The sequence below is a fragment of the Elgaria multicarinata genome, chromosome 15 (assembly GCF_023053635.1).
Source record: "Elgaria multicarinata webbii isolate HBS135686 ecotype San Diego chromosome 15, rElgMul1.1.pri, whole genome shotgun sequence".
Lineage (NCBI taxonomy): Eukaryota > Metazoa > Chordata > Lepidosauria > Squamata > Anguidae > Elgaria > Elgaria multicarinata.
This window is the reverse complement of record NC_086185.1, coordinates 8,618,699-8,643,479: the sequence shown is the minus strand read 5'-3', so window position 1 is coordinate 8,643,479 and position 24,781 is coordinate 8,618,699. Positions and strand designations below refer to the sequence as shown.

The 24,781-nt window shown below is 43.1% G+C and overlaps 1 protein-coding gene across 1 annotated transcript in view; it reads right to left on the bottom strand.

The window, feature by feature from the left end:
• The window catches only part of SMARCA1 (SWI/SNF related, matrix associated, actin dependent regulator of chromatin, subfamily a, member 1), a 48,622-nt gene extending 26,095 nt beyond the window's left edge, over positions 1–22,527 (bottom strand). The window contains exons 1-13 of the mRNA XM_063142055.1: positions 22,357–22,527; positions 15,023–15,109; positions 13,212–13,378; positions 11,993–12,093; positions 11,781–11,881; positions 9,397–9,576; positions 8,569–8,724; positions 7,896–8,027; positions 6,733–6,801; positions 6,004–6,113; positions 2,976–3,202; positions 1,027–1,148; positions 329–481 (exon numbers count right to left, since the gene is read on the bottom strand). Of these exons, the coding sequence (XP_062998125.1) occupies positions 329–481; positions 1,027–1,148; positions 2,976–3,202; positions 6,004–6,113; positions 6,733–6,801; positions 7,896–8,027; positions 8,569–8,724; positions 9,397–9,576; positions 11,781–11,881; positions 11,993–12,093; positions 13,212–13,378; positions 15,023–15,109; positions 22,357–22,527 (1,776 nt within the window). The remainder of the gene's footprint in view (positions 1–328; positions 482–1,026; positions 1,149–2,975; positions 3,203–6,003; positions 6,114–6,732; positions 6,802–7,895; positions 8,028–8,568; positions 8,725–9,396; positions 9,577–11,780; positions 11,882–11,992; positions 12,094–13,211; positions 13,379–15,022; positions 15,110–22,356) is intronic.
• Between the last annotated feature and the right edge of the window lie 2,254 nt (positions 22,528–24,781).

Here is a 24,781-nt window from a genome sequence, read left to right as displayed (position 1 = left end):
GTTTTACTCTGTACAGCACCATTGTACTGTACTGTACATTGATGGTGCTATATAAATAAATAAATAAATAAATAAATAAATAAATAAATAAATAAAAATAATAATAATGACTTATGGCTTTTTAAAATTGTGTGTGCCTCCTTGCGCTTTCGAAATGAAGAAAGGTGGGGTATAAATATCCAAATAAAATAAATAAAATTGACACGCCCTAGGCCACGATGACCCCCAAAAGACCTAGCAGCTGCTAAGTAATCTTTGTTCTAACCTGATGCCTTTGGAATGAGAACTCAAAGACACTCAGCTTGAGATGCATTGAAAGGCGGCTTACCATCGCTTGCAGATCAACTTGTGGGTTCCAGTCAGAGTCATAGAGAATAACAACATCAGCTGTTGCTAAATTAATCCCCAAGCCTCCAGCTCTCGTACTCAACATAAAAACAAACTTTCTACTGTTGGGAGCATTAAAGGTGTCTATTGCTTCCTAAAAAGTAAAAATAAAATAAAATAAAACAGCAGAGATTTCATGAGAATAATACTTTTACAGGAGATTTTAAAAAGCAAGCTTTTTATCCTATCTACACGAAAATCTGTTGGGCCAAATGTGGTCACAGTAAGAACACTGTGAATTAAAATGATTTCAGCTGAACACAAGGTACCTGAACACCAGCCTATGAATTACAGATATCTTCTGACTATATTGTTGATTCTCACTGGCACTCTTTGTAAATACACCTTGCACTGATCTTCCCTTCAAAAGATTGTTTAAATTCAAATTAGAAGACTGAATGACATGAAAGAAACTCAAGAGACCATTTAATAATCCTGGATCAATCTCTGTTTATAAGCCCTGCCACAGACACACAAAAAGCCTTATTTAACAAGCTGGCACCTCGGGAAGTGTAAATGCCAGTGGAAAAATTACTAGTCACTCTATAAAAGTCACTGGGTAGCTATTGCCCATGCTCCAACCTGCCTTCAGGACAGGAATGGAATGAAAATTCAAGCGATTAGATAAAACCTTCTCACCTCTCTCTCTTCATGTGGTGTCTGTCCGTCTAAACGACAATACTCATAGCCACGCCACATACAATAATCTTCCAGTATGTCCAATAAACGAGTCATCTGGCTGAAAACAAGAACTCTGGAACCTGAGACACAAATTATAGGAGGACATTTTATCACACTGATAGGAGAATCACCTATATCAAGTAGAAGTTCTCTCTCATTTTCATGCACTGCCTCATACTTCTCTTTTTTTATGCCTTTCTCCTATTCCTTCTGAAACTGCTTTTCTCTCTCTCAAAAAGCAGCTACTATCTATGACCCTTTCTCAGTCTCTAAAGTCCCTTGACTAAGGGGCTAGACAAATCAGTCAATGGGTTGTTTCCTGATCTCCTCATAATTGAAACTAATAGGGCTAAAGTCAGTCATGACTAACAAGTCCCATTCATTTAAATAGGTCTATTCCAATTATGAAGGAATCTGGAACTGAACCTATATCTGGTCTATGTCAGTTTTGCTTGTAATCAATTAGAAGTCGATTCTGTCTAATTTCCACAGAAATTAGCAGGGTGGTGGGTTTGTTTTAAAAAAAAGTTTAAATATTTGCATTTATTTTGGTAAACAACTTTCTCTAATACACACATTTTTTGTATACAATTTGAGCAGAGAATTGCAACACACCATTGGGAAAAGTCCACAGTCTAAAGGATATCTGTGTTCTGATGAGCACATTATTCTAGGAAATGAGAATTAGGTCAGTTCACTTAAAAATGTTGTCCAAACTAGGTTCTTCCCCATCTCTACTCTTGCCCAACTGAACAAGCCTGGCATCCCCCATCTTGAGCTGCTCCATTGGAGTCTCTTAGGCCTAAGGATTATCCCAGGCAAAAGGAGGGGTCGTCCCTGCCAGCTCCCGGGATCCCGTGTGTCATTTGCATGCACAGGGATGATCCCGGGACGATCCCGGGGGGGGGGGGGGAAAGGCAGGCCTTAGTCTCATGCGCTCCAACACCAAAGGCCACAGTGGTAAAGCCACACTTCTCATTGCCAGATCTTGTCAATTCCACCTTGTTCATTCCCATGGCTTCTCATCCTTTGAAGTTCACCCTGTATGGATCTATTTGGCTATTGTGGAGACCAATGGGAATAGACAGTGTCTGTGCAGTCTGTACACAGAAACAGTGCGCATCACATTACGGACTGTCTAGTGCTGGAGCTCAGTCCCTGCCCACTCTATCAGGGGGGCAGGGCTTGTCGCCAATACAACATTATGTTAATCCACAGGCAGTGGTTGGGGAAAAAACCCCAATACACAAACATGTTTGTAGGGCATTTCACTACCCCAAGCCATTTTCCAATGTATCCTGGGGTGGCAAAATGCCCCCACAGATTTGTGTCTATGGCGTCAGAAGTACATTATAAACTCAACGTATTACAAAGGTATTATAAACTGTCAAGGCCAAACTTTTATTACTAAGAACTAGCGGGGTTTTTTGGTATTGTGGGCTATTTTTCTACCCCGATAACAAAGGGGGCTCTGGTGAAGTAAACAATTCCCAATGAAATGGTTTTATGTCAGCCTACTGATGTCTAGAGTAAAGACTGCTTCCCTAGACCAGTTTCCCTTGGGAAATCTACGGGCCATTTCTATGCCCCTGGTACATTGTCTGGTTTGGGGACGTAAAGACACCCCAATGGCAAAATCAATAGATTATGGGGATATTTTATGCTCCATGTTGGGGATTTTTTCTAGAAAGAAATCAGTAAGTGGTAAGAGGCTGACATTTGGGGACATGATGCAGGTGACAGAGAACAACGATGTCATGGGAGGAATATGCAGTAGGTCTACCTCTGTGTAAATTCTGCAATGAAAAGTGTGTTTAGAGTATCCCTTTAGAGCACCCTGCTTTAGCAGGGTTAAGGTAAGGGGTGGATTTCTACATTAACAGCTGTTCACAACAGCCTCTCCTCACCCTGTTCTTTGAGTTTTGATAACAATTTATCCAGAGCCACCATTTTGCCACTGTTGGTCACAAGGTGAGTATCAGTGGTGTAGGGAGGGCCAGGTTCGGCACCATCAAACAGGTACGGGTGGTTACAACACTTCCGCAGCTGCATCAGAATGTTCAACAACCGCATCTTATCCATTTTCCCAGCAGAATTCAGGATGTCGATATCTTTCATCAGGATCTTGGTATACCTAAAAGATTATTCAACCATTTAAAACCCAAACGCTTGGTATTAAAGTCTGAACGTATAAAATATGAAAGAGTCTCAGACAACCGCATCCAGTCGTAGATACATTTGATCAGAAACAAGTGCTACTTACTTAAATGTGGTTTGCAGCATTAAGGTTAGTTTCTTTTTCTCTAAAACCTGATTCTAACAAACTCAAGGAATCGTCAGCACTTCTGCACACCCATGAAATTCGACAGATGTTGGAGAGAGGAAGGCCACTGCGAGCACATTCCAGTAGGGAGGGAAGACACACCCAACCAAATTTCCAAAATCTAAAGGGGCACATCTTTCTGTTCCCAGCTAGGTTTATCCAGAAGGGCTACCATGGACCAAGTGTTGGCAGGATGGCCCTGCTACACAGTCAGTACAGGCCAAGTGCAGGACCATGCATCACAGCTAATGCAGCTGGGTGATCAAGTGGCACACCTCTCCCCTCACAAAATCCAAAGCCAATCCACAATTTTCTGGGCTGCATACTGTGTGGATGCTAAAAAGAGAGATCAACTCTGGTGCTTGATAAACGTGTTAAAAAGCATTCTGGATTTTACACTTATTTATTTTTATTTATTTATTTAAGGATTTTTATGCCGCCATTCAGCCAAAAAAGGCTCTCACGGCGGCTTACAAAAGTATTTCTTGACAGTCCCTGCCCACAGGCTTACAATCTAAAAGACATGACACAAAAGGAAAGGGGATTGGGAGGGAGGAGGAGGAGGGGGAAAAGGAAAGCAAATTCAGGCACTACAATCTTAGTTGCGAAGTTCAGCAGTTACAGGTGACAGCAGGAGGGAGGGGGCTCTCAGCTGGAGCTGGACCCAGGCACGGTGGAGAGGTGCTTGGCTGCTGCTTCCTCCCTCACTGGTGGCCTCTCCCGTTCAGCATGCAGTTCAGCAAATCTTGGGTTCCTTAATTATTTTGCCATTTGCCACTTGAAATCCTTAGTCCCGGGAGGACTTAATGAATCAATGGAATGGAATGTTTATAATGGCTAAGTGATAAGCAGTATATAGGTTGTAGTAAGGAAAAGAACCAATGCCACAACGAACAAGGGGAGTCAAAATCTTGACCTAGTAAGGCTCTTTAAGAGATAAGAAGTAGCTCAATAAGAGACACATGGCCCAGATTGCCTGCATAGCTTTTAATTTCGACACGGAACGCCAAAAATTACGCCATAACTGCGGGTGAGAAAACCAGTGAGACACAGTAGCTCCTGCTAGCACAGCAACTGTTTCCAGGTTAGAGAGAACACATTTTGGCTTCGTATTTGTATTTATATATTTGTATTTTTATGTACATGTTACTGGGGTGTGTAGTGATGCAATGACTGTAATAGTTTATAATCTACACAAGGCATTGCCAGGGGAAAGTATATCTATGGCAAGGTATCAGTAGGGGAAGATAGTGATCGAATATAATAAAAAATAAGCCATTAACGGGGAGGTGATATGATAAGTCAGAAAAGCCTAGATTTTCAAAGTGTAGAATTTGTGTACTAAGGTCAGCAAATTACATTGTGTAATCCTGAGGAGGAATAAGAACAAAAGTGTCCCTAGAAAAACTTTTAGTCTCCACGACTTGTGGCAACTACAAAACCTGTAGATAGGAATAGTTGAGGTTTCTACATGAAATGTTTCAGTAATGTATGGGTGATGCTCCTGCTTTGTTATTTTAAAAGAACTGTATATTTTATTATAGCTCCTGACAAAGGACGATACATCCGAAACGTTGAGCAGAGCATTTTTGGATTTAAAGAATAAAACAGTTTTTAACACGTTTAGCAAGCACCAGAGCTGATCTCTCTTTTTAGCATCCACGCTTATTGGTGCGTTTTTCCCCCTACATCGGCATACCTGCATACTGTGCACAATCCACCTCCAAAGGTTGTTGCGTGAAGTGCAAACCCAGGCACTATGGGATGGTTATTTATGGGTTAAACAATCTAAAGTTAACCTAAAAATTAAACATAGGTTAACTTTGGGTTATTTCACCCATAAATAACCCATAGCTTTGGGTTCGCACATCACACAACCTACAACTAGGCTGACTAGTGGTTGCTTATGGAAAACACAGTGGCTCACGTTCAGCATGCAGTTCAGCAAATCGTGGGTTCCTTAATTATTTTGCCATTTGCCACTTTTACATGCGAACTGGCACTGCCCCTCTTTCCCTCTAACTTTCCTGGATGATAATACCCTTGGCTCTAAAATGGGACTCCGGAAAATGGCTTGCATTGAAAATGTTATATTGTATTGATTTATTGCAACCCGCCTTGCAAGGGTACATGCTCTAAAAGGTGGGCTAGAAACCTTTTGCGTGTAAAGCAGTTTTTCCATCTAACCCCAAACCAAGTTTCTGCCTTCTATTTTTCTGACATGCTCTGAGTACAGCAGAGGCAGAATGTAGGGAACCTTCTTCAGATCATCTATATGTGCATTTATTTTGCACATTTCAAATGTTCAAAGTACTTCACACACATTATCTCACTTATGCTTACTATAGTTCTGGAAGGGAGGCCAGTATTATTATCTCTGTATTGCAGACTAGGTGAAAAAGAGAAGAGGGACCTGGGGCTGAGTCATAGCAACTTGCCCAAGGACATTTATATTGCATATACACCTTCTAAGAACTAAGACATACTGAGTTCAGTGTGGCTTACTTCCAGATGATTGGTTATAGGATTGCAGACACAGTGAATTTATAGGACAAGTTAGACAAGTTAGACCACTGTGGACCAATTTTAAATCAAAGAAAAAAGCACCTTACCATTCCCTCTGCATTTTGCTGAGTCCCAGATAAATTTTCACTTCTTTCTTAGGAGGCAAGCTCTTTTCCACTTCAGCTTTTATGCGCCGTAACAAAAATGGCTTCAAAACCTGAAAACCAACAGTTTTTGCTTCAGTATTTAGACTGCCAATGCCATAGCTTCCTTACACTGCTCTTATGATGCCTTTTTTCAAATCAGTTTTGCAGGGGGTCTACCTTGAGAATGAAAAAAGAACTTCAAGCAGAGCTACAGAGCCCGTGCAGAACGCTTTTCAGAAAGTGTGTCACTCCCCGTGGCATTTCTAGGGGCAACTGCAGGCCCACAAACATCAGCCTCCTTGCAGAGAACGGCCTTCCCTCCGAATTACCTTGATAACAGAGCTTGTTAAAAAGAAGTCTCAAGACTCCTCCCCATGTTTGAACCCGTGAAATTTTAAAAGCATTTGTCAAGTACATAATATCAATAATTGGATGCCTTGCTTCCGGGGCAAGGGAATGACATACACACCAAAAATGCTAAACTACGTAAGTTGGAAGCAAACAAACTCAACAAATCTTGGCTTCCTTTGTATCACTGCAGACAATACACATTTATATTTCTCAGATGTACACATTTAAGATGCTATACTAAGAATTATATGCTGTCTCTTCAATACATAGTATAGTGTATGAGACACTAAGAGGAGGAGATAGCAAATTTGCTCAAGCAAGAAATGTCATCAAACTTACTGCATGAAGTCTCTCTACAAGTTTTTGATCACCAAGACAATTTTTAGTGTCAAACCAGGAGTCAAAGTCCTATAGGTGAAGAAATATTATTAATATTAATATTGTAATTTCATAAGTCACCAGCACTTGTTAACTCAAGGAGAAATTTTAGGATAGAACTATGTGTTAAAAGAAAACTGTATACTCATGCCACGTTCTTCCCTTCTATAATATGTAGTAAAATGTACTCTGACATTACTATGTTTTTGTCACAAATATATATATTGGCTCTCGCTAGAAGAAGTGAGCAACAAAGGCAGTGTGATATCAGGCCACCGAGTAAGTTTTGCTATACATCATAGAGAGGGAGAAGAGAATTCAACATTGGGATACCATTTTCCTCTCCCCCTTCCAGTCATTGCATTCTCTCTTGTATTGTAAACAGTTATAATAAAATACAAAGTCAGCTTGAGCACTCTTCAAATACTTAAAAGGTTGTCACACAGAGGAGGGCCAGGATCTCTTCTCGATCCTCCCAGAGTGCAGGACACGGAATAACGGGCTCAAGTTATAGGAAGCCAGATTCCAGCTGGACATCAGGAAAAACTTTCTGACTGTTAGAGCAGTACAACAATGGAACCAGTTACCTAGGGAGGTCGTGGGCTCTCCCACACTAGAGGCATTCAAGAGGCAGCTGGAGAACCATCTGTCAGGGATGCTTTAGGGTGGATTCCTGCATTGAGCAGTGGGTTGGACTCGATGGCCTCATAGGTCCCTTCCAACTCTACTATTCTATGATTCTATGAGTGCTTTTGGCAGAAACTAGAGTCCTATTCAGGCATTCCGGTTCTGCATAAACACCCAACAAGAGGTAGCGTGACAGTCCCCCAGCCACCTCTGTCAACACGTCTGTCACCGTCTACTTCCTGAAGAGGAGGATCTCCATGTGATTCAGAACGCTGGGAAAATCTGTTCCGTCCCATGCACACGGATACAGGAGACCCTCATCAGAATGCTAGAACTCTCCATGACTTTAAGATGACAAAAGTTATTGGGGGGGGGGGTTACACTTCCTCTCCTTGCGTGTTTACTCTGCACAGAATCAGAACACTCGAATAGGGCTTAGGTTATCAAAAAATGAGTTGTTGGTTTTGTAATGTTCTTAATGCGAAATCCAATCTCACCTCTGCAGAATTGAAGACATCAGGTAAAAGGAAATTGAGCAATGCCCATAGCTCGTGAAGATTGTTCTGTAATGGAGTTCCTGTTAATAGCAACCTATTTGTTGTCTTGAACTCACGAACAATCTCAGATAGCTAGAAAAAGTTTGGAAGAGCACTTATTAGCACCTGAAAATATGGGGTTTTTTTACAAATGGTAGCACAAAGTATCTCAAAATGAAGCTCCAAGCTACCAAAAATCCCTAACGCAGAATTACAAACAATATGCATACATCAGATCAGTCACTGTTGTTTTACATTCAACTCTATTTTCCTGACATTCTAAAATGAAATATTTGGTAAGACAACCCTTCTTAGCTTTTGTACCAAGAAGTTTTATTTCCGTGAAAAAGTTAACAGATTTTTTTCCAGATATGCACTACTCTAGTATTATGTCCCGATTACTTCGGAACTCAGACAAATCAATCACTGAGCAAGTGGCCAAGTTTTTGAACTTGGCTGTTTCTATTAGATCCTCTACGATTACTTGTCCTTTTAATAGCTAACTGTACGCTCAGTTCTTTTGTATGTAACTTTTGATGGAATGGTCTATTGACTACAATAAAGTTGTTGTATTAGTAGTAGTAGTAGTAGCAGTATGGCATTAAGTACCTACAGAAATAAAAAGGGAGCTTACCTTAGATTTTTCATTCTTTATTCGGTGGGCTTCATCAATCACAAGATACCTCCAGTTAAATTTTTTGAAAACAGACTTCTCTTTAATTACCATCTCGTAGGACGTCACACACACATCCCATTCTCCCGGCATCATAACATCACGAATGAAAGCAGCCTAATGAAAAAAATGAACATGGCAAGCACTTTCAGATAAGTAAGGCAACCAATTATGAGCACAATCCTATGAATGGGGGTGGCGGGGAGGGAATTCTACAATTCCCCTCCCAGCATTTCCAAAACCTTTAGAGGCTGTTGCCACAACCGTCTATCAATATCAGAGGAAAAGCTTGGCAAGGAAACATAAGACGAAAAGAAAGAAAACGATGTTTCATGAGGATAATATTAGGACTATAATCAATATGAAAAAAGCTATTTCTCCCTACGTGTGAGAGAAGGAATGTTTCTTCTCAGATACTTCCAAGGGTGACACAGGGATGCATCATCTTAAAACAAAATATGCTCTTTCCTCTAGAGCAGCCTTCCTCAACCTGGGGCGCTCCAGATGTGTTGGACTGCACCTCCCAGAATGCCCCAGCCTGGCTGGGGCATTCTGGGAGGTGCAGTCCAACACATCTGGAGCGCCCCAGGTTGAGGAAGGCTGCTATAGAACAACGGTTTTCTCTCATGCCAATCCATTCAGATTTTATTCATGGACTAATCAATTAGTAATCTTCTACTCTGAAAAACACTGTATAAAATACAATATACAACGGCTACAGAAAATAAGTTCTTGGAATATCTCAGTCTGACCTGTAAAGCAGATCATTGTTTAATTGATGCTACTTACCCTAGCGTCCTTGTCTCCAATGAGACAGACAGCACGTAACGTTGGAACCCAGCGCTTAAATTCATTCATCCAGTTGTGCAAAGTCGATTTTGGGACCAGTACCATATGTGGGCCAGGAATGTTTCGATAATGCTTCAGATAGCCCAGTAATGCAATAGTTTGCAATGTCTTCCCTAGTCCCTACAATAGATTTTTAAAAATTATTTAAAGTGATGTGTCATTTTTAGCGGTACTGAGCTAATTTCCATTTATAACAGTGCATGGAAAAGTCTACACACACACACACAGGACGATCTATGGAACGAATAAGTGCCGTAATTCCAATATACTGCCATATGCAAATTACAACTCTGGCTAGAGTTTGTTTTTAGACAATAAAACCACAGCTTCTCATAAGCAATCCTCTGCAATACGCAAGAAATATTACAAAGAACGAAAAATTTAATTACACTTGGCTCCGAGACATGTTGCAAGTGAATATTTGAGCCTCAGCCTGTAGTACTGCTATGCATTATGCATCTATTCCTTAAATTATAGAGAACTGTTATTCCTGGACTCCTTGAGATACCTGCCATCTCATTAATTTTCTACATGTAGAGAAGAAATTCACAGCCTTTAAAAAAGAACAGGGATTGATTGCTAAGGGTGGGCTAGGCTTGATAACTTACTTCCTTTGACATGCCCATTCTACTTCCACATAAGCTCAATAAATAGACTTAAGGAGCAATCCTAGGGTGCCTGGAAGAGCATCCCAGGGACCACAGATACCTGGGAGTTCCCCCTCTATGGCTGTGGACACTGCTCCAACCTCGAAAGGAGAAATCCCAATGGGGATTGTTAAAAAAAAAACCATCCCACCCCTTGAAGTGCTGTGGAAAGAACGCAGCAGCTGGAAGGCGCTCCAACCTCAGGTGAGGATGCGAAGGAGGGGGAAGGAGGCAGGAAGAGAAGGCATCAAGGATCCGTGACGTACTGAAGCCTCCAAGCTCTGGTCCCCACAGCTCCACTAGATGTGCGCAAAAGTGCATCAAGTGAGGAAAGGAGGACAGAGAGGCAAACATTACCTCTGCAGGCAGAGCACTGGACGTTCGGAACGCTCCAAATTCGGAGGACTTCTTTGAAAACATGGGGATTGCTCCGCCCACGGCCCCGACCCCGTGAAAAAGATGAGCTCAGCAAAATAACAGACTACTTGGAACTGAGTCGTCTTGGTGGAGAATGAGCATTGCACCCTGGGGCTGCCTCCTCCTCTTCCCTCGTAGACTGTAATAGAATACTTCCAGGATTTGTTAAGGCACAGCTGCCCAATACATCTGAGCTGGGAAACTATTGTTATATTAATCTCAAATTATAAGCGAGCATATGAGACCTGGATCAGATCAATAAACCCGAAAGAATTATATTATAGCATGCCAAAGAAGGGAGGAGAGAAGGGTGAGTCGTTCCCAAGTTTGAGCAGTGGGCTTATCGCCTGGTTTGGATTGGGTTGCAGCCCCTTTGATTCGATTCCTATCGGAAGCACTAAATCCCCACTGCACAAGCAGTGGGTCCCACCGGGGCTTGGGAAGTGTTAGATACTGTCCAATGCTTATAATATAGTAACAAACAGCAACAGAAAACAAACAGAACATAGCCCACATTCAATATAACGGCAAATCACAGCCGCAAAGGGAAGTTTTTACCAACATGAAGAAAGCCACTAGAGAGGGGGTAAAACAGGCTCCCCTCAAATTGGAATTTCAGAGCCTAGGTGCAGCCAGCAAAAAGACCTTCTCCCTTGGCCAACTAAGCATATCCTTAGGGATGCTGGGACACACAAGGAGATTCTCTCAATCGGTAGACAAGCTTGTCTGTGGAAAAGTGGTCCTCCTACAAGCATCTCCAGAGAGTCAGGTTCCTGCCTTGCCAATTTCATCTGAATGTCTCCTGGCTTATTAGGAAATCACAAAAGTCATGAGAAACTCCACCAATATTGGTAATAGCTGCACAATAATTGAGGCAGATGGATGAAAAAAAAATCTTACCTCAAGTATTCCCCGAACGGCCAATAATTTAAAGGCTAGTTCAATTCCAGATTTATTTGCAAGGCTATATTACAACCAACTGAATTGTCATGGAGTATGAAGAATGTAGATCGTAGCCTACAACTACTACTTGAACTCAAGGGAGTTTAAAAAGTAGTGTTGGGATTTGGCAAAGGAACTACTGATAAAAAGTTCCAATACCTGCACAACTCTGGGCTTGTGACCACTGTGTCTTTCCATTTGGTATATAACATGCTCAAATCTCCATGATTCATGTTTCACATTTGGGAGTAACATATTTCCAAGGAACACACACCCTGCTCCCATCCCAAAAATACATTCAAAAAGTGAGCTTTTTACCATTTCATCTGCCAAGATGCCGTTCACGCCATTTTCGTACAATGAGATCATCCAGTTCAACCCCCTAACCTGATAATCTCGTAACGTTCCTCCTTTAACGTCTGCAAAAACATAAACATGCAAATTTGTTATTTATACATTTGAGTAAACTGTGATCTAATTTTTTAAACTCATCTAAGCAAATGGAGGAAGTTTTCAATGAATATACTAACAAGAAGGAGATTCCTCAAATCGAGTACACACATTTGAGGTTTTCCGACTCTCAGAAAGTAACTCTTCATCCTCCTCTTGCTCAGTGCGCCTGTGGCGATAACTGCAAAATAAATGAAGAAACTCAAGTCTAACACATGCGCAGAAGACGCATTTTCAGCAAGGACTTCTTTGTATACTATATCTGCAGTCTGGCGTCCAGTTCTCCCCATATATGATGGAGTTTTTAATATCAGTTGTTTCATCGGGTACCAGTACTTTATTCTTTTTTTAACTGCTTCAAATTTTGTACGTTAAATTATCTCTTACATTTTGAGGTTGCGTTTTGGCTTGTAACTTCTGTGAACGGCCCAGAGAGCTTTAGGTGGTATAGAAATGAATGAAATGGAATTAAAATATTTGGGTCACCTTTGCCTGCTATGGCCACAAGCACACAGGGATGTTTTTGCTTTCCAAAGCTGGCAATGAGGAAGCTGGTTTTTGCTAACTACGTTTGAGAGGCCAAACCTGAAAACACAAATACCGACATGCATTTTTACTGCTGAAACTGGGGCTGCTAAACCTGCTGCAGACGGTCCGGCTGTGGTTAGTGAGTGAGCAGGGTTTAGCAAAACGCATCACACAAGACACCTTAAACCCTGCTGCTTAACCAAAAGCCTTAGCCAGCAGGGTTTAAGATGTCTTCTGAACAGGCAAATACCAACATAATGTATTTGTTCAAGTGTTTTGAGCCATTATTAAGAGCTATACAGTACCTGAGCTGTATATTTGCTATAACCGTGTAGCATGTAAAATACATGTAATAAGAATTAAGCTGCCAGCAGTAATTTTAAATTGGTGTTGGAGGAAAATTCTGAGAGTGCCTTGGACTGCAAGAAGATCAAACCAGTCCAGACTCCAGGAAATCAAGCCAGACTGCTCACTTGAGGGAATGGTATTAAAGGCAAAACTGAAGTACTTTGGCCACATAATGAGAAGACAGGAGACCCTGGAGAAGAGGCTGATGCTAGGGAAAGTGGAAGGCAAAAGGAAGAGGGGCCAACCAAGGGCAAGATGGAGGGATGATATTCTGGAGGTGACAGACTTGACCTTGGGGGAGCTAGGGGTGGCAACGGCCGACAGAAAGCTCTGGCGTGGGCTGGTCCATGAAGTCACGAAGAGTCGGAAATGACTGAACGAATAAACAACAACAACAAATATATATATAGAAAGAAAACATACTCCCCAGCTGAAAGCAAGCTCTGCTTTTCATCCTTCTTTACTCGTGGTCGTCCAAGTTTCACTTTTAGGGGAGATGTTGGTGATTTCTGGGCTGCAGGTTGAATAAAATGTGCAAAAAGTTCTGTCTGCTTCAGCAGGAATTCAAATCTTTTGGCTCGATCTGTTTTCTATATTCAAGGCAAGAAAAGCAAAGTAGTATCTGCAATATCATATCAACTTCTGACCTTAAAATGCAAACAGGGGAATGTCACCCCTCATAATCAAGAATGCAATCACTTTCAAATTCCTCCAGGGCACACAGTGGGAGCTTTTTAAGAGCCTAATCTATGGAAAATTCCTCAAGATAAGAAACGAGTCCACAACTCATGACAGGCTCTGGGTTTGGAAAAAGCAAATTAACATTAATAGACACTACATGGTGTAGTAGTGTACGTTAACACATGCTTTCATTTCCAGTTTTGAATTAATACTTCTTTTGAAACAGCATGGCTCAAATAAAGAGAGAGCTGGTAAATTGTCATGGCTAGGGGACCAAGCTATGAACTAGGAAGCCCAGAGTTCAAATGTATGGAGCTACCCAGAGACTTGGTCCGGAAGTTGAAACTGGTACAGGGGCCTCCTCTGGTCAGCATGTTATATCTCTGCTAAAAAGAACTGCACTGGCTGTTAATAAGCTAACGAGTTAAGTTTAAGGTTTTGTTGTTAAGATATAAAGATTTAAAGAACTTGGAACCAGGATACTTTAAGGATCACAACACCCCCAACACCCCTGAGCAACCTTTCTAATCCTTCGAGTAAGCACTCTTTGATAGTGCAGCATGAAATTGAGGTTCACCTTATTTATTTATTTATTTATTACATTTCTATACCGCCCAACAGCCGAAGCTCTCTGGGCGGTTCACAAAAATTAAAAACATTCAAAGTATAAAACAACAATATTAAAACCATAATATAAAATACAATATAAAAGCTCAACCAGATAAAAACAGCAGCAATGCAAAATTACAAATTAAAAACACCAAGTTAAAATGTATTTATAGACTGTTAAAATGCTGGGAGAATAAAAAAGTCTTCACCTGGCGTCTAAAAGCATATAATGTAGGTGCCAAGCGAACCTCCTTAGGGAGCTCATTCCACAGCCGGGGTGCCACAGCAGAGAAGGCCCTCCTGGTAGCCACCTGCCTCACTTACTTTGGCAGGGGCTCGTGGAGAAGGACCCCTGAGGATGACCTTAGGGTCCAGGCAGGTACATATGGGAGGACTAGTAATAGAGCATTCAGAGTTGCAACATCCACCCTCTGGAACGCGCTGCCCCTTGACATCAGAAAGGCGTCTACAGTTTGGATTTCTAGAATCTCCTTAAGATCCATCTCTTTACGTAACAAGTCGCCACCCAACCGATTCCAGTTAATAATTTAATTGCTGAACAGTGACTATTTCATTGTGGTATTTTATCGTTATATTTTAATGTTGATGTTGTCATTATGTTCACCGCTCTGAAATTTTGGCTGCTAAGTGGCATATAAATTTGTGAAATAAATAAATAAATAAAGGATCCTCTGAAGGGATTATATTGATTTTTGACAGATATGAACGTTAAACATTCCAAATATAATATTTCAGTATGTATACATAAATACACACTTTTTGAAGACTGTTGATGAATGAATCATTTGTTAAAGTTTTCTTTTCAGAATAGTGAATATTATGTATATAAACATTTTTACTGCTACTTACCACAACTAAATTAAGCTTAACAACAGATATAGCAAAAGTATCATAAAAAAAACTGCTGAAGCAGAAAAACCTACCATCTTCTCTTCATATTCTGGATCAACGTCTTTTTCAGATTTAGATGCTTTTGGAGGGGGTTTAAGTTGAAATGGAGGATCATATTTCTGTAAATAAAATTGAAAATTCTACAATGATCATTAGGTCTAACAGCTGACAGACCAAAGCAAAATTGGTAGAAGTGATTTTGAAAGTTCTCCCCAATTCAAAACAGTTTACTATGTTTTATGGGAGTGGATTGCTCTTTGAGAACCGTAAGTTAAAAGACTCATTGTATTTGCAGGAGTAGATGCATAGCTCTTTGGATCCTGATCGATTTACTTAGCTCAAACTACTTCTGAGACAGAAACCCCTTTTCATGTGTAAAGTGGAAAAGTTACAAAACCCTTATCAAGAAGCATACCACACTGAACTCAATAAAATGCACAGAAGAGGCCTGTTTTGGATTCTACTGTTAGTCCCTATTGCAGAAGTGAGGAGTCATAGAATCATAGAATAGTAGAGTTGGAAGGGGCCTATAAGGCCATCGAGTCCAACCCCCTGCTCAATGCAGGAATCCATCTTAAAGCATCCCTGACAGATGGCTGTCCAGCTGCCTCTTGAAGGCTTTTAGTATGGGAGAACCCACAACCTCCTTAGGTAACTGTTTCCTTTGTCTTACTGCTCTAACAGTCAGGAAGTTTTTCCTGATGTCCAGCTGGAATCTGGCATCCTGTAACTTGAGCCCATTATTCCATGTCCTGCACTCTGGGATGATCGAGAAGAGATCCCGGCCCTCCTCTGTATGACAACTTTTTAAGTATTTGAAGTGTCCTGTGGCCCTCCAGATATTAATGGACTCTAACTGCCATCATCCCTGACCCTTGGCCATTTTTGATGGGGCTGATTGGAGCTGGAGTCCAACAACATCTGGAGAGCCACAGCTTCCCCATCCCTGCTCAAATGGCATGTCAAACCTGGCTATCAAAGCAAGATTTCTGCCTGACGGTAAGTGCAGATGGAGAAAAGAATACAAACATGGCCTGAAAACCTATTTCTGATTTCTACCATTAATAAAATATTAGTCTTTATTAACTCGAACTACAACATTTATTTTTCAAAAAATAGCCACAGTGTTGCTGGAACAGCTAAAACTGTCTTACATTTGGAACAGCTGTACGGTTATGTATTTTGGAACGAATAGCTGTTCCAGAACAACAAAAAGGATGTAAAATAGAAGATTAAGACGCCAGAAGCTGAACTTTACTTTTGGCACCAGATTAGAGAAAGGGAGAAGATTCCTGGACTGCAGCTTCAAGTTTCTGATGCAGAATTAATGTTCACTCCCTGCAAATCAATCTGCAAAATGGGAGCCAGCCTTGGGGAAGCACGCTATTTCCGCACCGTCCCCGCTCTCTGAAGTGAATGACCATCCCCTCCTCTTGCTGGCAATAACCACGGCTCAGAATGATACAAACACCAACACTAACCATAGCTCCTTCATTAACCAGAATTTGTAACGATGCCATGAATGGCAGTTTCCTCCCCACCCCTTCCCAGTGAAAAGAGAAATAGATTTGTCAGGTGCTTTCCCTCGACTTCCTATGCATGAGCTAAAACACAGCCAACCAGAAATGAGCAGGCAAGGTGTATAAGGAAACATTGCCAAAGCATATGTTGCTGTACACCTTGAGGAAGAGGTTTATGGAGAGTCATTTGCCAGTATCTCAGAGTAAGCAGAAATCAGCTGGCAATGTTGACAGCCCTTCACCATTAGTCAATTCCAAACATAGACGCGGTTCGCATGTAATTAGCCCTTGGTTTGCCAGGTTAGGCTGTGCAAGAGCAACTTCCACTTCCCATAATCAACCTCTGATTGACTTGATCAGAGGTTGTCACATGACATACGAACCCAGACACTATGGCTTATCCATGGGTTAAGCAACCCAAAGTTAACCTTTGATGTGTTCTTAGGTTAACTTTGGGTTAACTCATGAATAGTGTCCGGATTTGCAAGTCACACAACATCCTCCAACTGGGCTGATCAGAGATTGATTTTTATTTATTTATTTATTTTATTACATTTATATACCGCCCCACAGCCGAAGCTCTCTGGGCGGTTTACAACAATTAAAAATAGTAAACATTAAAAGTATACAAAAATTTAAAAAACATAAAAACAGTATAAAAACAACAGTATCCATTTAAAAACAACAATTCTGGGGTCCATTAAAAACAAACTTAACGTTGTTAAATGCTGTTAAAATGCCTGGGAGAAGAGAAAAGTCTTGACCTGGCGCCGAAAAGATAACAACGTTGGCGCCAGGCGAGCCTCATTGGGAAGATCATTCCACAGTCGGGGGGCAACCACTGAGAAGGCCCTCTCCCTTGTTGCCATCCTCTGAGCTTCCCTCGGAGTAGGCACTCGGAGGAGGACCTTAGATGTTGAGCGCAGTGTACGGGTAGGTTCGTGTCGGGAGAGGCGTTCCATCAGGTATTGCGGTCCCAAGCCATGTAGGGCTTTATAGGTTAAGACCAGCACCTTGAATTGGGCTCAGAAACATATAGGCAGCCAATGCAAGCAGGCCAGAATCAGTGTGTTCCAGCTATCAATCTGGCCGCCGCATTTTGCACAAGCTGCAGCTTCCGGACCATCTTCAAAGGCTGCCCCATGTAGAGGGCATTGCAGTAATCTAATTTGGAAGTTACCAAAGTACGGACAACCGAAGCTAGGTTATCCCTGTCCAGATAGGGGCGTAGCTAGGCCACCAACCGAAGTTGGTAGAAAGCACTCCGTGCCACTGAGGCCACCTGAGCCTCAAGTGACAAAGATGGTTCTAGGAGAACCCCCAAGCTACGAACCTGCTCCTTCAGGGGGAGTGCAACCCCATCCAGAACCGGTTGAACACCCTCCATCCAATCGGAGGAACCACCATGTACATGTTAAACAGCATGGGAGACAAGACCGACCCCTGCGGAACCCCATACTGGAGAGTCCACAGGGCCGAGCAATGTCCCCCAAGCACCACCTTCTGGAGCTGTCCTGCTAAGTAGGAGCGGAACCACTGCAATGCAGTGCCCTCCCAACTCAGCCAGACGTTCCAGAAGGATACCATGGGTGATGGTATCGAAAGCCAGAGAGATCAAGGAGAATCAACAGAGTCACACTCCCCCTGTCTTTCTCCCGACATAGGTCATCATACAGGGCGACCAAGGCTGTTTCCGTGCCAAAGCCAGGCCTGAAACCCGACTGAAATGGATCCAGATAATCAGTCTCATCCAAGAGTGTCTGGAGCTGGCCCGCCACCACCCGCTCAAGGACCTTGCAAAACAAGGAACCAGAAGTTTCGAGCATGTAAGCCAACCTAGCCTCTTTCAGAAGGGTGTCCCAGAGCCTGGAAGCAAGTGAGAAGGCCCCTTCTCACATTTCCAATAGATGTGCCTCCAATAGCAGCAGGACAGAAAGAAGGTTCTCCTCCAGGTTCTTAAAACCCAGGCAGGCTCATGTGGAAGAATATGGCCTTTCAGTTAGCTTGGTCCCAAGCCACATAGTGCTTTACAGGTCATAACCACCAATTTGAATTGTGCCTGGAAGCCACTGTGTCACATGCTCCCAATAACTGCCCTCAGTCATCAGTCTGACCGCAGCATTCAAGACTAGCTGAAGTTTACAAACACTTTTCGAAGGCAGACCCACATACAGCCCATTACAGTAGTCCAAACAGGATGTAACTAAGTCATGCATGACCACGTCCAGGTCAGACATCGCTAGGAATGGGTGCATTTCACGCACTAGCCTCAACTCTGCAAATGCACACCTGAACCCATGTTGAGGCCTGAATCCAGTACACCCAAATTGTGAACCTGAGTCTTCAGGAGGAGTGAAACCTCCTCCAGCACGGGTTGAATCCCTATTGATCTGCCTTTTAACTAACCAGGAACACCTCTGTCTTGTCTGGATTAAGCTTCAATTTGTTCGTCCTCATTCAGTCCATTACCAACATCAAACAAGAGCCTTGTGTCATCAAATAAAGCTGCCATACATGGCAGTGCTTATCTTGCTAAGAATTATTCATAAAGTACATAAAATTAAGAACAAAGGCTTCTATCCACACATTTATGACTTAAATGCGTATATTTCAGCTTTACACAGAAATGCCACTGACCAACTATACTTTTAGCCCCCCTGCTTATAAAATAAACAGATTTTTGGGGACAACACGTCACGCCTTTGGTCTACGAACATTCATGCCACAATGAGTCTGCAACCCTATACACATTTCCCCACCCTCACTGAAAATAGTGGAACTAACATTTGAGTAAACATGCATAAAAGTGGGCTGGAACCCTTTCAGTCTTTAAGGTACCACACAACTATTCCTTGGTTTTGCTGCAACAAATATTTATTTAAAATATTTATATCCCGCCCTATATCACTAAGATCTCAGGGCGGCGTACAGATAAAAACATACAGTATAAAACAATAAATATACAGTTAAAAACAAATTAAACCATAATCCAAGTTACAACAATATATAATTTAAAAGCAATAGATGCTGTTAAAACAGTTAAAACAATGTGCCAGTGAGTTTAACCATCAAAGGCTTTGTTAAAAAGCCATGTTTTTACTTGGCGTCGAAATGCAATCCATGTTGGCGCCAATCGGGCCTCCAAGGGGAGGGCATTCCACAGTCGGGGTGCCACCAAAGGGAAAGCCCTCTCCGTTGTCCCATCATAACGTATATGTTGCGTTGGTGGGATGCGGAGAAAGGCTCCTCCAATAGATCTAAGGTCTCGGGCAGGCATATATAAGGAGAGGCTTAACACAGACACCCCTCTAGAATGTCTCCCACTCAGCCTATATACTCTTCCTTTGCAAATTTACAAATACAATGATGAACTAAGGCAAAAGAGAGGCAAAGATGGGGGCAGGAGAGAACATTACCAGGCAAGCCTTCAGTCAGCCCATCCCTAATTGGTATAAACAGAAACCCCAAAACTCGTAAGAACAGAGTAAGTGTTCACCTGGGCCAGTTTCCAATAGTGGCCAACCAGCCGCTTCTTGGTGAAGACACCATCAGGCAGGGCAAGAATATGGCGGCCGTCCCATTTGCCCACTGCCCCAGGAACTGATATCCAGAGATAAATTGCTTCTCTACATAAGAACAGCCCTGCTGCATCTGACCAAAGCCTATCTAGTCCAGCACACTGATACCACAATGGCCAACCAGATGTCCCAATGAGAAGCCCACAAGCTCATCATGCTTAATAGCTACAATAAGCCGGGAAACGATGAACATGAAGAGCCAGTGTGGTGTAGTGGTTAGAGCAGGGGTGGACAACCTGGTGATCTCCTAATGTTTTGGACTACCATCTCCTTAAATCCCAGGAATGGTTGGGAATGATGGGAGTTGTGATCCAAAACATTTGGAGGGGCCCAATTCCTTACCCCTGGTTTAAAGAGTCCCAGATTAGGTACAAAGAGATCCAAATATAAGTCCCCACCCCACTGTCTTAACCATGACGCTCACTGCGTGACCTGGGCCTCAGTTGCTACCTCTCAGCCTAACCTATCTCACAGGTGTTGTTTGCAAAGGTGAACTTGGGTGAGAAAGGAGAACCATATATAGAATCATAGAATAGCAGAGTTGGAAGGGGCCTACAAGGCCATCGAGTCCAACCCCCTGCTCAGTGCAGGAATCCACCCTAAAGTATCCCTGACAGATGGTAGTCCAGCTGCCTCTTGAATGCCTCTAGTGTGGGAGAGCCCACAACCTCCCTAGGTAACTGATTCCACCGTCGCACTGCTCTAACAGTCAGGAAGTTTTTCCTGATGTCCAGCTGGAATCTGGCTTCCTTTAACTTGAGCCCGTTATTCCGTGTCCTGCACTCTGGGAGGATCGAGAAGAGATCCTGGCCCTCCTCTGTGTGACTATATGTCACCTTCAAATCCTTAGAAGAACATAAAATGTAATCCTCCTCCTTAATTTTTCCCTTTTCTGGTTCCTAGCAACCCTATTCCTGCCCCTGACCCCTGCTTTTTGTAGATATTGGTGTTACACACATTCCAGGGGATTTGGGAATCCTTGACCAAGAAGAGAGCAGCCCTGCTGGATCAGACTGAAGGGCTGCCTGGTAGGCCAGCATCCTTTTTTGGAGACAGGGGTATTTGAGGGTAAGTATCCTAGGTTAGCCCCACATAGAAAAGACCTATTGAAATAAATAGGACAAGCTAGACATGACTAATTTATTTATTACATTTCTATACCACTCAATAACCGAAGCTCTCTGGGCGGTTCACAACCAAGTCCCATTCATTTCAATGGGTCTACTCGATGGAGGACAAATATTGGATACTACCCTAAATGTTAAATAAAAAAAATATCTGGCAAGACGCCTGTGGGGAGCTGCAGAAAAGCAGGGAACGAGGTAACTGGTGATTCAAAGACATATCCTGCCCTCACAGGCAGGCCGCTGTCATGGAGGCATCCTGGCCTCAGAACCTGGTAGGGTGCTGGTAGCCCAACTGCCAGGAACTGGGGCCGCTTAGACATACACTTTCTTCCGACATGGACCATGAACTCCTTGGAGAGGGTAAATAAAAGAAGAGTTCCTCTGAGCATACACAGACGGCTTTCAAGAGGAGGGGCAGAGGGTCAAGAAAAGAGCTCTGAACATACACAGACAAGGGGGGGCAGAGGATCAAAAAATGAGCTCCTTTGAGCATACGCAGATGGGTTTAGGGGGAAACGGTAAAAAAGAGCTTGTCTGAGCATACACAGACAGCTTTGTAAACTGCCCAGAGAGCTTCAGCTATGGGCAGGGATATGAATGCAAATAATAATAATAATAATGAGGGGAACGAGTAAAAAAGAGCTCCTCTGAGCATACACAGACAGCTTTGTAAACCGCCCAAAGAGCTTCGGCTATCGGCAGGTATAAGAATTGAATAAATAATAATAATAATAATGAGGGGAATGACTAAAAAAGAGTTCCTCTGAGCACACACAGGCAGCTTTCAAAGGGAACGAGTAAAAAAGAGCTCCTCTGAGCATACACAGATGGATTTCGAGGGGAGGGAGCATCTCTGAGCATATACAGCCAGTTTTCAAGGGGAAGGGGAGGAGGATCAAAAAATCAGCTCCTCTGAGCGTACACAGACATCTTTCGAGGGGGGGAGGCTTAAAAGCAAGAGCTCCTCTGAGCATACACAGGCGGCTTCCGAGGACAGAGGGTCGGGGATTGTGGCGCGGGGGCCACAGGCGCCCAGGTCCGGCGCCGCCCGAGGCCACCACGGCGCTAACGCGGCTGTCGTGGTCGTGGTGGCCGCCGCCGCCGCCGCCCTCCTCCTCCGTCTCCCCTTTCCCGCCCGTACCTCCTCCGGGCCGGGCTCCTGGGAAGAGAAGGCGGCCGAGGTGGAGGGCTCTTCCTCCTCCTCCTCCTCCTCCTCCTCGCCCTCCTCGCGACCCGGGCGGGTCGGGGCCGCAGCGGCGGCGGGGGCGGCATCGGCCTCAGCGGCGGCGGCGTCAGCAACGGCGGCGTCCATTTTGTGTTAGCAACCGCCGTTCGAGGAAAGTGGGGGGAGGGGGGAGATAGGGAGGGGGCGGGGAAGGGACCCCCTCTCCTTGGCTCCCTTCCGCCCACGGGACGAAACATCGCGAGATTGAGAGAAACGCGCGGCACGGCGCGGCGCAGGGGGGCTCCGCCTCCTGGGTGGAGCACGTGACGCCAAGAGGGGAAAGAAGCTCCGCCCCTCCTCGCCCTATTGGACGTTTACAGAAACACATTGCCAAGCGCAGTCCTTCGCATGGCTAGACAGGGAGGGGGCGGGGTTCCTACAACTCCCGGGGCATGCTGGGAGTTGTAGGACTTTTCCCCCCCCGTCTAGCCATGCATGGGAATGAAGTGCTTTTCAAGCATTGATCCTGACATGTGCCATACGTAATGACCAATTAATTTAGATACCAGTTAATAAAACCTGTCGAGATGTGTTTCCCGCCTATTAACAATTTAATTGGAAGACATATTATATTATTATTATTATTATTATTATTATTATTATTATTATTATTATTATTATTATTTAATATTATTATTACGGATATTCTGTCTGATTTGTGCCCATTAAATCCTTGCTGGCTTTTAGGCACATGATAGACGAAGGGTGCACAAAAGGTAGATCTAGACCAACGGAGAAATCTTTGAGTGGTTTGCAGTAAACTAGCAGGGATTTCTCACTCCCAGGAGCCACAGCAAAATTATTCCTACCCCCAAATTACACTGCTAAAATAAAGGATGCTTGGAGTAACAGCGTGTAGATTTTTGAGTGGAAGGACTGTGGGTGCTATTCAGGTTTTGTACTCAAAGACAAATCCTGAGCTCAGGGTTTTTAAGCGTATGTCCTTTGTACTGGTCTCCAGTTAATGGATCTTGTAAAAAGCAAAGTAGATCCAAGAAGCCTGAAGTCTTCTACCTGCTCCTGATTTAGATTAAGAAAATAGTACAACAGATTAAATGCTCCCCTTTCTTGCCTAGCTTTTAGAGGAGTATGCTTTTAAATTACAATAAAAACCTGCGAGAGATCCGGTCACAGGAGATAACTCAATGGTTAGTTTAAAAATAATAATAATCTGTGGTACTTCCTTCCTACCACTGGAGAGCACTAGCTCCTTGTTTAAAGAAAGTATTGGCTTTCAACACAAGTGCATTCCTGACCTATTTATCCTTGCTTGAATAATTTCAGTTTCAGGACAAAGTGAACTGATACATAGAGGCCAATTGACTATTCTTGAGCAAGGTGAGAGTTTATAACAGGACAGTTTTTGAGATCCCTTCATAGCAACTAGAGAATTTAATATTTGCTCCTTACAGTGCAGTCCTATATATGTCTACTCAAAATTAAGCCCCCTTGAGTTCAATAGGACTTACTCCCTGGTTAAGCGTGTAAAGGATTGCAACCTTGCAGCACAATCCTATAGTAAGTGGGCTAAGCATTGTTAGTTTCACCAGGTTTCCCCCCACTGGTCACATTTGATCAATTTGCTGCTTCCATAGCTACAGTTTTAAGAGCTGTATTACTTTAGATTGCAGGTCACTTGATTCAGTGTCCCTCCATATCTCCCCCTTCTGAATAAATCCCTGCACGTAGAAATATAGCATGTCTACCTTTGTCTTCTCCCATTCATGAGATTTGCAATGTGCAATTATTTTCTTTTCCCCCAGTGGTGTAACCCCCCCCCACACACACACACACACTGCAATTGGAGGCCGGACAGTCTAGAAACAGATTTATCTCACCATCTGCTCTTTGTGAGAATTTTACACACACACACACACACACACACACACACACGTTCAAATTATAAGTCACCCTGTAGCCAAGATCTTAGCAACAGGTTTCTCTGTATCCTATTCCTGAAGCCTGCTGGCCTAACCAGGACAGGAAACATCTAAATACTAACTCCCCACCCACCCACCGTGCCTGTAAATTTGCTTCATCTCCAAGGTGGCTTCCAGAATTTGCTGTTCCCTTCAAGTTAGTTAAGAGAGCAATCCTAGGCATATGAAAGAAAGAAAGAAAGAAAGAAAGAAAGAAAGAAAGAAAGAAAGAAAGAAAGAAGCTCATACAACTTTCCGTATTCTTCAGCTAGGGTGACTCACTTAGGATGGGTCCCTAGCAGCGGAGGTTGGTGGCTCTTATGTTACTGGGGCAGTGAATCCGCTCTGGGTTTCAGTCAGAACCAGGTGGGATTCTAAAGGCGCTGTCCAAGGTGCTGAACCTAGGTTGGGGTTCGGGGTTC